At 43.6% G+C, this 15,375-nt stretch overlaps 1 protein-coding gene across 1 annotated transcript; it reads right to left on the bottom strand.

Annotated features, from left to right (window-relative positions):
* Nucleotides 1-5,036: 5,036 nt before the first annotated feature.
* On the bottom strand, nt 5,037-8,176 carry LOC138795175 (uncharacterized). Its single transcript, XM_069974167.1, has 2 exons — nt 6,562-8,176; nt 5,037-5,472 (listed from the first exon to the last, which is right to left on the bottom strand). Exons 1-2 carry the CDS (start codon nt 8,174-8,176, stop codon nt 5,048-5,050), a joined length of 2,040 nt encoding a protein of 679 aa, XP_069830268.1. The 3' UTR covers nt 5,037-5,047.
* Between the last annotated feature and the right edge of the window lie 7,199 nt (nt 8,177-15,375).

The following is a 15,375-nucleotide window of genomic DNA, read 5'->3' as shown; positions in this document are numbered from 1 at the left end:
GTAATGCTGTACACATGACCTCTGTAGGTTGTATTGGAATATCCAGGGATGTCCTGATAATGCAATATTATTACCGATTGTGTTGCCGTTTTGAGCCAGGATTCTTGAGGTGGATCTTAATACATGGGGGGGTAGGGGTATTCCCATCTCAACTAACTTAAATGGTTAAACTTGTGGGGTTTGTCAAGTATAATATTTGTGCAGATACATTCATTTAGCAAACTTGCTTGCTTCCCTGTCCTTGTTGTCAGCTCAATGTCTGGGTTACTGACCACAACTTTGCCCTACATGCAGTGGTATGGATATAATATACACACACACACACACACACACACACACATATATATATATATTAGGGATGGTCCGAACCTGGTTCGGGTCGGGTTCGTACGAACCCGAACCCTCGGAAATGATTCCCGCTGCATTGCTGGCTCTGTGGAAGGGGTGGATACAGCGGGAGGACCGCCTGGAAAACTGGGATACAGCCATAACCATAGGCTGTATCCCAGTTTTCCAGGTGGTCCTCCCGCTGTATCCACCCGCTGCACGGAGTCGGTAGACAGCAGGAATCTGATGCCGAGCGTTCGGGTTCATACGAACCCGAACCTCGGCAGAGTCGGACCATCCCTAATATATATATATTATGGGGGAGATTTATCAAACATGGTGTAAAGTGAAACTGGCCCAGTTGCCCCTAGCAACCAATCAGATTCCACCTCTCATTTCTCACAGAAAATTAAAGGTGGAATCTGATTGGTTGCTAGGGGCAACTGGGCCAGTTTTACTTTACACCATGTTTAATTATGGTGCGTTTACACAGACATTTATCTGACAGATCTTTGAAGCCAAAGCAAGGAATGGATTTGAGAAGAAGATAAATCTCAGTCTTTGCTTTATGACCTGTTCCCTTTTTTTAGTCTGTTCCTGGTTTTGGCTTTAAAAATCTATCAGATAAATCTCTCTGTGTAAACACACCTTAAATCTCCCCCATCATCTCTATACCATTGCTTCTCAATTCCAGTCCTCATGTTTTGAGGATATCCCATACAAAGAACACCTGATAATACTTGATGCGCTGAACCTGGTGAGGATTGGAATTGAGAAGCACTGCTCTATACTGTACATCCACAATCTATCTATATATAGTCAGCCACTGCTTTTAGAGCAGAGTGGTGGTCTGTAACCTAGACAACGAGTTGTAAACAATGGGATGGAAAGATCGGCATATCAGAAGAAGGAGGCAAGTTTGCCAAATAAATGTATTTGCACAAATATTTTAACTCTTTGTAAGACACCAGCCGTTCTGTGACGTAGCTGGGTCACAGAATGGCCGGTGTCAGAGAAGATCATCCGGGCCGGTAGTCTTCACGCCTGATGAATTGGTATGTGGGCGCATCAGTGTGCACCCGCATCCCAGTTCGCCCTGCACACAATGGAGCATGCGGCCAGAGCCACACGCTCTATTGTGTGCACTGACAGGTTTTCTGCAGCCGCTATTCAATGAATAGCGGCCGCAGAAAACTGTCATGTCAGGTTTTTGCAGCGCCGCTAGCAATCCCGGGCGGAGTGTATACTATGTGTATACACTCCGGCTGGAATTCTATAGATGACAGCACTACGTAGGTTTCATAATAATCATGGCCGTTGTTGCAAATCTGCAACAACGGCCATGATTATTATGAAACCTACGTAGTGTGAACATAGCCTTAATATGTGTTAGGATCCATTTACACAGAAAGATTATCTGACAGATTATCTGCCAAAGATTTGAAGCCAAAGCCAGAAACAGACTATACGCAGAGATCAGGTCATAAAGGAAAGCCTGAGATTTCTCCTCTTTAAATCCATTCCTGGCTTTGGCTTCAAATCTTTGGCAGATAATCTGTCAGATAATCTTTCTGTGTAAATTGACCCTAAGAGATGTACTAATTAAAATAAACACTACAAATAGTATTTTACACAATTTTCCCTTTGTATATGTGTAAAATGTACAATATTTGTATTCCATACGACATACATACAGAATCTACATCCACTACCATAGTTGCAGTAGATGTGACACTTAGGTCATTAGGAAGTATGACGCAAGGATTCCTATGAAATGAGAGTATAAAAAACAAACAACCCTGTTAGGATATTTTTCCTTCAGTTTTTGGACTGCTGGTAGATGGGAACACCCTAATTCACTGGAAACGGAGTCATTTTCGTATAAAAAGGTACTGTTCAGCCTTTTTCAGATTGTGGATAAAAATAGGATTAAAGGATTTGTTGACTTGCTGAATACGTTTACACTTGATAACAGAGTTTTCTATCATGCACAGTGTAGGGCCTCTTCGCATCAGGTTTTGAGTTTATGTTGAGCCTGTACTGTCCTGAGAATAGTTCAGATGTATATGTTAGATAGAATTTGTGATAGATGCCTAATATTACATCACCTAGTGACATATGTATTTCCTGTTGTTATAACTTTATAAAATCTAAATCAGCAGTAGATTTGATATAAAGCACGTATGTAATTTACATTATATATATATACTGTATATGTGTGTGTGTGTGTGTGTATATATATATATTATTTTTATTTATTTTTTTAATCATGTTTTACAACAAAGCTGTACTTACCGGAAATCAAGGTCTAGTCTCCTGGACAGCTATACTTACTGTATCCAGGTCCAGTTTCCTGAAGGCAGCTATACTTTTTGTATCCAGGGCCAGTCTCCTGAAGCCAGCTATATGACAGCTATACTTACTTGTATCCAGGTCCAGTCTCCTGAAGGCAGCTATATAACAGCTATACTTATTTGTATTTAGGTTCAGTCTTTTGAGGGCTGCTATATAACAGCTATACTTACTTATATCTAGGTTCAGTCTCCCGAAGGCAGCTATATAATAGCAATACTTGTACCTAGCTCCAGTCTCCTGAAGGCTGCTATATAATGGAGCTTTACTTACTTGTATCCAGGTCCAGTCTCCTGAAGACAGCTATATAACAGCTATACTTACTTGTATTCAGGTCCAGTCTCCTGAAGACAGCTATATAACAGCTATACTTACTTGTATTCAGGTCCAGTCTCCTGAAGACAGCTATACTTACTGTATCCAGGCCCAGTCTCCTAAAGGAAGCTATATAACAGCTATACTTTACTGTATCCAGGCCCAGTCTCCTGAAGGCATCTATATAACAGTTATACTTACTTGTATACAGGTCCAGTCTCCTGAAGGCTGCTATATAACAGCTATACCTACTTGTATTCAGCTTCAGTCTCCTGAAGGCTGCTATATAACAGCTATACTTACTTGTATCAAGGTCCAGTCTCCTGAAGCTTTTTAGTCTTGTGCTGGTTAGAAATAAAAAATCAAAAAAGAAAAAGAAATCAAACACAGGAAGTCCCGGTCATCTGCGTTCACAGAAAAGGCAGTCATGTAATTGAGCTGTGACACTCTGTACTGGCTGTGACTTGTGTTTGGTCTCTCTTTTTTTTTTTTTTATTTCACATCCCTGTTGATTTAGACGGATCAGTGCTGTATACGTATACTGCACTGATCTCTATGAGAGATCAGTGCAGTTGTATTAAAACTCCCTCAGGGGGACTTCAAATTAATATATGTGTAAAAAAGAAAGTTTAGACAGAGGACAGGTGATCTCAGTCTAGGTTCTTAGACGAAAGTTGACTCGGTGAGTGGAGAGAAACCTGCCAGGCGGAAAGAGCATTGTGGTGAGGAACCAAAAGTCACAGCAAATGAGGCCTAAACCTGAGATCCCTGAGTGACAAACAACAATAGCTTAATGCTTACCTGAGTTTTTCTTAGAAATTAAATGAATACCATTGTCTTAGGGCCCTATTCCACCTGACGATTATCGTTCAGATTATCGTTAAATCGTTCGAATCTAAATGATAATCGTCCTGTTGAAATGCAGTTAATGATTAACGACCAAACGAGAAATCGTTGATCGCTTTATAAGACCTGGACCTATTTTTATCGTTGCTCGTTCGCAAATCGTTTGCATTGAATAAGACGTCGTTCGGTCGTCCGCAGTAGATACGAACGCAATAGCGAAGAAATAGCGAAGAAAAAAAACGATCGCAAATACGATCATAAGTAACGATTATCGTTCCATGGAAATGAGTGAACGTTTTCAGGCCTTTCGCAATAGCGGTCGTTTGAGATCGTTAATCGCTAACGATTATGCGAACGTTAATCGTCCGGTGGAATAGGGCCCTTATGGTGCTTTTAGACGGAACGATTATCGTTCGAATTTGCACGATAACGATCGCATTTGAGCGATAATCGTTCTGTGTAAACACAGCGGACGATCAAGCGACGAGCGAGAAATCGTTCATTTTGATCTTTCAACATGTTCTCAAATCGTCGTTGATCGTTCGCAAAAATTTCGCAGATCGTTCCGTATTCTGACTCAGATTATTGTTGTAGTGATTTATCCCTTGTAAGACCTCTATGCCTGGCCTGTATAAGTAGATGTAACCACTGAGGACAATCCTTATCAGATAGCTGAACTCACCAACACTGTTTTCATCCAAAAGCTGGTTTATTCTGTACATCAAACAACAGGAATACAGCAGAATGAATGGATTTAGTATTATGCGGTCAAAAGATGATGCTTTCCTTAGCTTAGCATGCAGGATACAGGAGCCCTGTTACATGTGGTAGATGCAGGCAGCCATGATGCAGGAAAATACCCCAAGAAGAAGCAGGAAGTGGTAATACATACACAGGAAATGGGTGGTGTATCCATAAAGGAACATGGAAACAAAACATACCAAGAACGACCACTAGGTGGCAGCAAATAACTAGTCATAGAAAGATCCATATACAATAATAAGAATATTAACTGTGTAACAGCATACTCCCCGTCTGGCGTGCAAATGTCACTATTTACACCATAACGGTAGTTATACAATCGCAAATAAACAACAGTGCAATTTGCTTAGATGTCTTGAACCTGAAAGACAAAAAAAGAACATGCAAATAATGCAACAATTATGGGAATTCAAGTCAAAGGTAGGATCCAGCAGCATACTCAAGTTCATTCTCCACAGGGCAAGAGCAAGATAAGTTCCGTGATAGGCCTGATAAAAGTCTTTACAGTCCCTTGTCTTGCAACTCTTACCTCCACCTTGCGTACCTTACCGTCATCACTAGGAATGCTCTCTATAATAAGTCCCATAGGCCACTCGATTCTTGCGGCTTGTTGATCCTTGAGTAGAACAAGATCTCCAACCTTAATGTTAGGGTTCAGGCGTTGCCATTTCCTCCGTCCTTGCAGAGTAGAAAGATATTCCATCTTCCAACGATTCCAGAAGCAGTCGGCTAGGTGTTGTACTCTCTTCCACTGGTAATAGCACAGATTTCCTGATTTAAAGTCTCCAGGTGGAACAGGAATGGACCCAAGCTTCTGGGTAAGTAGAGCAGCTGGAGTAAGGATAGCTGGGTTCTCTGGATCTGTTGACACTGGAACAAGAGGTCTGGAATTAATGATAGCAGAAGCCTCTGCCATGAAGGTAGTTAGAACCTCGTGGGTAAGTCTTGTGAAATTGGAGTCCATAAACATAGAGTCCAGTATTTTACGTGTAACGCCTATCATTCTCTCCCATGAGCCGCCCATATGGGAAGAATGAGGAGGATTGAAAATCCATGTACAACCTTTCTCAGCCATGAAGTCTTGGATTGGTCTAGAGTTGATCTGTAACTCTCGACAGGCTCCGACGAAATTAGTCCCACAGTCCGATCTTAGTGTCTTGACAGGTCCTCTGATGGCCAGAAATCTTCTTAATGCATTAATGAAGCTTGAAGCGTCCATAGATTCTATTACTTCAATGTGTACTGCTCGCACACTCATACAAGTGAACAGCACTGCCCATCGTTTGCTATTTGCTTGACCACCTCGAGTTCTGCGGGCTGTTATCATCCATGGTCCAAAGACATCCAGACCAACATGAGTGAAGGGTGGGTCAGTACTTGTCCTGTCAGCTGGCAGATCTGACATTTGCTGTTGCTGATGTCTACCTCTTAGTTTACGGCAGTGAACACAGCTGTGCAGTATAACTGTAATTTGTCTTTTTGCTCCTATAATCCAAAGGCCTGCGGCTCTTATGGCACCCTCTGTGAAGTGTCTACCTTGGTGCTTAACCCTTTCATGGTAGTGCCTTATGAGCAGAGTGGTAATGTGATGGCGAGCAGGTATAATGAGAGGATTCTGTTCTTCTTCTCTCAACTCGGCCTTATTTAAACGTCCACCGACTCTTAACATGCCATAATTGTCAATGAATGGGTTCAGTTTAGCAATTGGACTGTTTTTTGGAATGTCCCTCTTGTCATGTATACATTTGATTTCTGAACCAAAGACATCCTGTTGTACAATACGTATAATAACCATTTCACTTCCAGCAATGTCCTTTCCAGATAGAAGCTTTTGACACATGTGCCAACCTTGACATTGAACATCAGTGGGCTTTGTGTGAAAGCCGTATGCAATGTGGACTAACCTTGCAATGATGCGGACAAGCCTTATCCACTTGGAAAAACGTTCAAATCGCTTACCGTCCAAGACAAGTCTTTGTTTAGTTCGGGTGATGAGGGTTTTCACTTCCGGACGAATCTCTGGATCTTTGTCAGGTTCTAGAATACTGAAGATTTCAGCTGGCGTTTCTTCTGACTGATCCAGCAGGAATTCAGGACCTGATATCCAAGAAGAATTAGCAAAGGCGCTTGCAGACACTGGTCTAGTTGCATGATCTGCAGGATTCATTTCAGATGGAACATAATGCCATTGTTCAGGTTTAGATGACTTCCTGATTCTTTCAACACGGTTGCTGACATACACATAGAAACGTTTAGTCTGGTTGTATATGTAGCCTAGAACAACCTTGCTATCTGTGTAGAACTTGATGTCATCTATCAGAATGTCCAGCTCACGTAGTATGAAATCTGCAATTTCTACAGCTAGAATGGTCCCACAAAGTTCAAGCCTAGGGATAGTGTGTTCTGGCTTAGGTGCTAACTTAGCTTTCCCAAACAGAAACCCTATGTGGGTACGATTAGAAGAGTCTTTTACCTTGAGGTAGGCAACAGCTGCTATGGCCTCAGTAGATGCATCTGAGAAGATGTGAAGCTCCTTTCTCTGACTTGTAGAAAGTGAAGCTGAAGTGTAGCAGCGTGGTATACGGATTCCATCTAAGGCACGTAGAGATTGTTTCCAGGACTCCCACTTGGAGAGCTTGTCTGCTGGCAGTGGAGCGTCCCAATCTTTAACAGTCTCTGAGAACTGCCTAAGCAAGGATTTGCCTTGTACAGTGATGGGAGCCACAAATCCCATTGGATCGTACAAGCTGTTCACTACTGACAGAACACCACGCTTGGTAAATGGCTTATCTGCAAAGTTGACTTGAAAGCCGAAGGTATCCTTTGATAAGTCCCACCGTAGGCCTAGACTTCGCTGTTCAGGTGGCATGTCCATCCCCAGGCTTAGATCTTTAAACCCTGTTGCATGATCATCAGGTTGAAAGGCCTTCATAACGGCAACACTATTTGAGGCAATCTTGTGTAGTCTGAGGTTAGCCTCAGAGAGCATACCTTGTGTCCTTTGGAGCAGGTCTATGGCTTCTTCATCTGTAGGTAAAGACTTAAGCCCATCGTCAACATAAAAGTCTCTCTCAACGAAGTGTCGAGCATCCACACCATACTCCTTTTCTCCATCAAGGGCAGTCCTTCTTAAACCATATGTTGCAACAGCGGGTGAGGGATTATTCCCAAAAACATGTACTTTCATACGATATTCCATGATCTCATTGTCCATGTTGTTGTTTCGGTGCCACAGAAACCTTAGGAAGTTCCTATGGTCTTCACGTACAATGAAGCAATGAAACATTTGCCCAATGTCGGCAATTATTGCAACTGGCTCTCTTCTAAACCTCATAAGTACACCTACAAGGTTGTTGGTTAGATTTGGGCCCGTGAGAAGAACATCGTTCAAGGATACACCTTGATGCTTGGCACTGGAATCAAATACTACCCTGATTTGTTTAGGCTTGCGGGGGTGATACACTCCGAAGAAGGGCAGGTACCAGCACTCTTCGTGTTCTTGAAGCGGTGGTGCAGGTTCCGCATGATCATTGTCAAAGATCCTTTTCATAAAAGCAATGAAATGGTCCTTCATTTCAGGTCTGTTCTTTAGTGTTCGTTGAAGTGAATCTGGATATAGCCTGTTCACGATTGCTTGGGAGTTTGGCCCTTGCAGCACGAACTGGTAATGGCGCAACCCAGCTGTTAGACTCATCCTGGAAGAATTCTTTGTCCATTATTTTGATGAACTCTTTGTCTTCAATTGACAAGGCTATTTTGTTGTCATCACTTGTAGTACTAAACACTCCAGCACCTAGATTGTCATCACAAAGGACAGAAGTAACATGCCGTACTTGGATGATGTCAAGAGGCTTCTCTTTTATTTCATAATGGTGAGGACATCGTTTAAAGTGTGAGGCACGTCCATTTCCCAACACGTAAGTTTTGAAGGAGCGGATCTCAGGTGACGTACACATCCTGTCCAAGCATACATCGCCCACTATTACCCAGCCTAGGTCAAGTCTTTGTGCATAAGGGGCGTTGTCAGGTCCATCACACTGGTCACGTACTTTATGGACTCTAAGAATGTCTCTTCCTAGGAGGACCAAAATTTCAGCATTGGTATCCATTGCAGGAATCTCATCAACAAGGTGCCTTAAGTGAGGATGATGATATGCGGCTTCAGGAGTGGGAATTTCTTCCCTTTCATCTGGTATCTGGTCACACTCAACTAATGTTGGTAGGGGTATGCCCTCTTCCCCCTTGATGTGAGAAACCATGAACCCATCGACTCTTCTGCCGAAAGTCTCTATGCGACCAGAACAGGTTCTGAGAGTATACGGTGTGGCGTGACCTTCTTCGCCAAAGATCTCAAAGAATTTAGGCTTGACCAGGGATCTGTTGCTCTGCTCATCTATTATGGCATACATTCTAACAGCTTTCTCAGGATGGTCCTTCGGGTATATCTTGACTAGGCATACCTTGGCACAGCATTTGTGATCCAAGCCTTCTCCACAGACTTCTGTGCATGAAGAGAAAACACTATCTTTGGTTGGAGCATGACTTTGTTGCTCCCCGCCATGATTTGAGGCAGAGGGGGAGTTAGTTGGCTGCTGTAGTTTGTCTGGAAGTGGAGTAGGATGCATAGCTGTAACATGTTTTTCACTACTGCATTCTGTGCACTTGATGGCAACTTTACAGTCTTTAGCTTGATGGCTATAAGAAGAACAACACTTAAAACATATTCCAAGTTTCTGTAGAATCTCCCTGCGCTCTTGTAGAGTCTTTGCCCTAAGCCCTCGACATTTCTTAAGAGAGTGAGGCTTCTTGTGAATAGGACACTGGCGATTAGGGTCTTTATCTTTGTTATCCACAACGCTCTGATCACTAGGTGAGGTAGTGGAAGGCGAGATGTCTGTCCTCTTGACAGATATTGCTCTATAAAAGTCTTTCCGTTTAGGTGCAGTGTTATCATACCTTGATGATGAGGATGAAGCAGGCACGTTGGGTTCACTGAAGCTGAAGCTGGGGTCATTTCTCATCCAAGCTTGATCACTAATGAACCTGCAAAAGTATGAGAATGGAGGAAAGGATACATTATAGCCTCTTTTGTACTTTGAGCCCTGTTGTGTCCATTTCTCTTGCAGGCTGTATGGCAGTTTAGACACCACCGGGTTGACACCATGAGCGGTGTCCAGGAAGCTTAGTCCAGGTAGACGTGGATCTGTCTTTGCCAACTCTAGCTCCATAAGGAGGTCACTTAGATCCTGCAGCTTGCGATAGTCTTTGTTTGCTAATTTTGGGAAGTTTTGTAGTCTTTTGAATAGAGAGCTTTCTATGGCTTCAGAGCTACCATAAGCTTGCTCAAGTCTTGTCCATGCAGCAACAAGACCTGCATCAGGATGGTCAACATGTGCTGTTCTCAGTCTTTTGACACGATCAGCAGATTCTGGTCCCAGCCACTTTATGAGCAGATCAAGTTCTTCCTTAGTAGTAAGGTTGAGATCAGCAATAGCAGCCTTGAAGGTCGCTCTCCAGGCCCTGTAGTTCTCTGCACAGTCATCAAACCTTTGTAGACTAGTATTAATGAGCTCACGGCGTACCATATACTTGGCAAAATCATTCAAATCTGTTTTCTCACTCTTTGGTGCCAAAGTCACTTGTGGAACCCATTGGTTGTGAAAGTTCTCTGGTGATGTAGGGTGAGCTTTACCAGGGTAAAATGATGTTGCATGAGCATTTAACTGTGGTTTGGTCTCTAAGGCTTGTGCTGGCTGTGGCTTGAGTTGCAGCTTGTCACCAAAGGTCACATTATTGTTGGCAGGAGTTGATGTGGTTTTCTGCATAGATGTAATTGTGTTGTAGCCTTGAAGAGGCTCAGGCATATGGAGTTGAGAGGTCTCTGTGTTGAGAGTCAGTACAGTGTCTTTAGTAGGAGGTACAGTTGATGATTCTGTATCTTTACAAATGTTATGCTTTAGTACATATTCACTGGTGCGTTCAACTGGATCTTCTGGTTCTGCTGAGATAAGACAGTCCAAATTAGTGCTCTGTTCCATTGCTTGTTCAAGAACTTTCAATCTTGCAATAGAAGCTGCTTCCTCCCCTTCCATTTGAAGAATCTTTATTTGTGAATCTGCCTCTGCTTGCTGAGCTACCATCTTAGCATGGTGAGCTGCTTTGCGTGCTTCTACCTCTGCTTGCTTTCTGGTAAAAGCACTTTGCGCTTTTTTTGCTTCAGCATCAGCGCGGGCTTCTATTAGCTTGTCACTTAATGTTGAATTTCTGGAGCGAGAGGATCTAGAGGACAGTGAAGTGCGCTTTGTTGAGGTGGATCTGTGAGATCTGGTCTCCTGCAGTTGAGTAACGCGGAGTTCTGCCTTAAACTTAGCATTTTGTACTTCAAGATCCCTTTGTTGATTCAGTGCATTGGTCCTTGTCAGTTCTTCTGAAGAATGCTCTATATTAGAGTCCTGCAGGAAAGCTGAGTACTTTACAGACAGTCGCTGGTAACGTTCATATGCGACACATAGGCGATTTACAGAGTCTATTAATTCGGCTGGTTGATCATTACAGTGTGACAAAACTGACATACAGTGTGAGGTTCTGTCCCAGAGGTCTGACAGGTTTCTGGAGAACTCATCTGTAGTGGCTTCATAGTTTTCCCTGAGTTTCTGTGTGGGTTTTATTGTACGTTTGGTTTTTACACTCTGTTCAGTAATGTCTGCCGGATCTGTTCCCTGTGGGCCTGCCGGTTCAGTAGCATGAAGTGTCTGCATTGGTTCGGCAATAAGAAAGTGTTCAGAGCCTTGTCTAGACATTTTTTTACTGTTATGCAAAAAATGGTACTGTCTCTTTAAGAAGACCAACAGCAGCTTAGACAGGTGAGGTAACACAGTTCAATGTAGAGGAACAGTTTTTATCATTCACATGAAGTGCAGTAAGCTTGTGCGACAATGTGATTCAAGATGGTGGATGGCACTGAGCTTGATTGCAGATTAGGCACACACATATACACAGCAGGCTGGAGGAATTCTATGCATCTTTTGACTATTCTGACTCAGATTATTGTTGTAGTGATTTATCCCTTGTAAGACCTCTATGCCTGGCCTGTATAAGTAGATGTAACCACTGAGGACAATCCTTATCAGATAGCTGAACTCACCAACACTGTTTTCATCCAAAAGCTGGTTTATTCTGTACATCAAACAACAGGAATACAGCAGAATGAATGGATTTAGTATTATGCGGTCAAAAGATGATGCTTTCCTTAGCTTAGCATGCAGGATACAGGAGCCCTGTTACATGTGGTAGATGCAGGCAGCCATGATGCAGGAAAATACCCCAAGAAGAAGCAGGAAGTGGTAATACATACACAGGAAATGGGTGGTGTATCCATAAAGGAACATGGAAACAAAACATACCAAGAACGACCACTAGGTGGCAGCAAATAACTAGTCATAGAAAGATCCATATACAATAATAAGAATATTAACTGTGTAACAGCATATTCCGTGTAAACAGTCTTTCAACGATTTCACCTATGCGTGAGATAGGCTTAAGAGATCGCAAAACGATTTTTCCGTACGATGTATCGTTCCGTCTAAACGCTGATCGTTATAAGAAACACATCGTTCATTCAAAATCTTGCGAGTGGGTGAATTATCGCTCCATCTAAAAGGACCATTAGTTTATAAATGTTCCGGTGTCACTAGGGCCACTAGGTGTCACTAGCTTTGTGTAGTAATGTTGTCATTTATGTTTTCTCCCGTGTCTCTTACTTCCAGTGTGGGTGAACCTCTCTGCCAGCTCTATGTTGTACTTCCAGCCCTTATTATCCATACAGGTTACATGGCCCAAACAGGAGTGTATGTGTTATACAGAATTTTCACTTGCTAGAATGGGCTCTGTGTGTTGTGCATAGAATGTAGTTTATCCCTTTAATGCAGTTTCTTTAACTGAATTACACTCAACAGAGTCAGTTTTAGAACACGGAGCTGGTGTAGAGTCAGGTGAATGGACAGCTCCGCTAAATGTAAAAGATGCCTGGGCAATGGTATGAGGTTAATTAAGGCCAGTCTTAATAAGTCCCCCTCCCCCTGTGTACAAATCTTTATAAGCATTAGAATATAGTGATAAAGAAATTTTTGCAAAGTTCTTATTTTTAAGTAGTAAGTAAAACAGCAAAAACGGGATAAATTCTGTAGCCACTGAAATCATAGGGACCCGCTGTCCATTTGTGTATATGTTTGATGGGATTATTTGGGAATTATTGGCATTAATAAAGATTTTCAGGTTGTTACACGGTTGTCATTTTGTTTATCAAGGGCTAATTGTAGGTTGTCTGTGTTTATAGGGTGGCCTGTGAAGGATGAGGAACCCTGGCATCTACAAGTGCTTCAGGGGTGGCCTGTGCAGGAGGAGGAGCCCTGGCATCCACAAGTCCTTCGGGGTGGCCTGGGGAGGATGAGGAACCCTGGCATCTACAAGTGCTTCAGGGGTGGCATGAGCAGGATGAGGAACCCTGGCATCTACAAGTGCTTCAGGGGTGGCATGAGCAGGATGAGGAGACCTGGCATCCACAAGTCCTTCAGGGGTGGCCTGTGCAGGATGAGGAACCCTGGCATCCACAAGTGCTTCAGGGGTGGCTTGTGCAGGAGGAGGAGCCTTGGCATCCACAAGTCCTTCGGGGGTGGCCTGTGCAGGATGAGGAGGCCTGGCATCCACAAGTTCTTCGGGGGTGGCCTGTGCAGGATGAGGAACCCTGGCATTTACAAGTGCTTTAGGGGTGGCATACACAGGATGAGGAGCCCTGGCATCCACAAGTCTTTCAGGGGTGGCCGATATGAGATGAGGAGGCCTGGCATCCACAAGTCCTTCGAGGGTGTCCTTTGCAGAATGAGGAGGCCTGGCATCCACAAGTACTTCTGGGGGTGGCCTAAAGAGGATAGGGAGTATATGCAGCCATAGAAAGTGGATTAGTTCCCACGACTGCCCAGCTACAAGGAAACTACAGGGAGTCCAGCTGGGGTCCGCAGCCAGTTCCAGTGGATTCAGTGCCATCATACTGGGAGGCAACGAGGAGCACAGACACAACTGCAACCAAGGTGCAGCAGTCCCACAGAAGCCGTCATGCAATGAGCGTGCAGCTGTCCCACTGGGGCAATTATGCGATGAGCGTGCAGCGGTTCCACGGAGGCAGTCATGCTTTCCTGAGCAGCTTTCAAAAACTATTAGTGGCTGACTACAAGGAGCAACATACTGCAGACCATCGCTGATCTTTCAACATGTTGGAGGACCACAATTAGCCGACATACATGTCGGCTGATTGTTGCCTTTCATCGTATGCTATTATCCTGAATGGTCGGTAATGAGCCAAGTAAGACCGATAATTGTTTAGTGTAATAGGGCCGTAACAGTGACAGAAGTCTTATATTATATTCTCACCACTACGGCAGTCACCAGACTCTTTTGTTTGCAGGAAAACTTTAATATGGACGCTGTGTCAAGTGACTATTAATAGTTGTAGTCTGGGTGTACTCTCAACCCTAATGGACGCTGATTCCAAGTGATGTTTACAAGTGCCTTGTGAATAACTTTAAAGGACAACTCCCATGGGACCCCCCCCCCCCAAAAAAAAAAAAAGACACACACAGACACCATACTCACCATCCCTCCGGGGTCGATCGCCACTCGATTCGCCCGCCGCCCGCCTCTCCGTCACGTCTTGCCGCAGTCCAGTGATGTCTCTCACTTCCGGGTCCATGGGAGAGAAAAGGCTGCCAGTGCGCTTGTTCACCAGCAGCCTTTTCTCTCCCATTCACTTTCTATGAAGACGCCGAGGAGGAAGAAGACCCGGACCGCCCCCGGCTCTGACGTCGTCCTCACAAGATGGCGCCCGGGAGAAGAGGACAGTGACGACCGTAATTGGTAATGTATAATTTCTTTAACTTCCGGGGCGGGGGGTCAGGGGTCCTAAAGTGGGGGAAGGGGGCCAGACTGGGTATTTATCCACATTACAAAGTTATATAACTTTGTAATGTGTGTTAAATAAGCCAAAAAAATTTTTCGTGGGAGTTGTAATTTAAGAGAGTTTCCCTTTCCCATTCAACCAAACCAAAAACGGACTAGAAATGGACCAAAGATAAAATCACACCATATAAAACACATATAAGTCACAAATAGAGAAACAAAAAACTGGCATTGTTATGCCTATGTCCATAATGGACCCGTTCATTGTAGTCCTCAAACAGTGAGCAATTAGGTAGAAAAGTTACCTGCCTAACCTGGTTCATACAAGGTCCTGAACGACTAGCAAGTAACAATCTGCTCAACATAGACAGCCATACCCAACCATACCCAACAAAATGGCTTTTTTTCCAGGGTAGAAATCCAAGATTACCCTTGGAGTATTTGCCACATTTTCCCAGACGTATTTTACACCTGGAAATAAAACAACGTGGTGTGAATATACCTAAAAGGGCACATAACCCCATACACGTCATCCCATAGAGATCCTACTCAGTGCTCTCAAATGATCTCCTAACCTGAAGGCTCCCCTTGTCCGCCCATAGTGGTGCCCTTAGGTGTCATCCGGGCACTAACCCCCTCCTGCCATAATCTCCCCACTGGTGAACGAGTCTTCAATAGTGATGAGTGAGCATGCTCGGTATTCATTCGAGTATTAGGGTACTCAATGGTACTCGTTACTCGGACGTGCATCTCGCGATACTCAAGACCAATGGCATCTTCCTCTCCCTGAATGTTTGGCAGCTTTTTTTTTGCCAATCATCA

This window comes from Dendropsophus ebraccatus, chromosome 6, assembly GCF_027789765.1.
Source record: "Dendropsophus ebraccatus isolate aDenEbr1 chromosome 6, aDenEbr1.pat, whole genome shotgun sequence".
Classification (NCBI taxonomy): Eukaryota; Metazoa; Chordata; class Amphibia; order Anura; family Hylidae; genus Dendropsophus; species Dendropsophus ebraccatus.
This window is presented reverse-complemented; position numbering and strand designations above follow the sequence as displayed.

Coding starts and splice junctions, on each gene's coding strand:
- LOC138795175 (XM_069974167.1), bottom strand. CDS start 8,176: ATGAAGGACCATTTCATTGCTTTTATGAAAAGGATCTTTGACAATGAT. Junction 5,473..6,561: donor ACAAAGACTTGTCTTGGACG/GTAAGCGATTTG, acceptor CTCTTGTTCCAG/TGTCAACAGATCCAGAGAAC.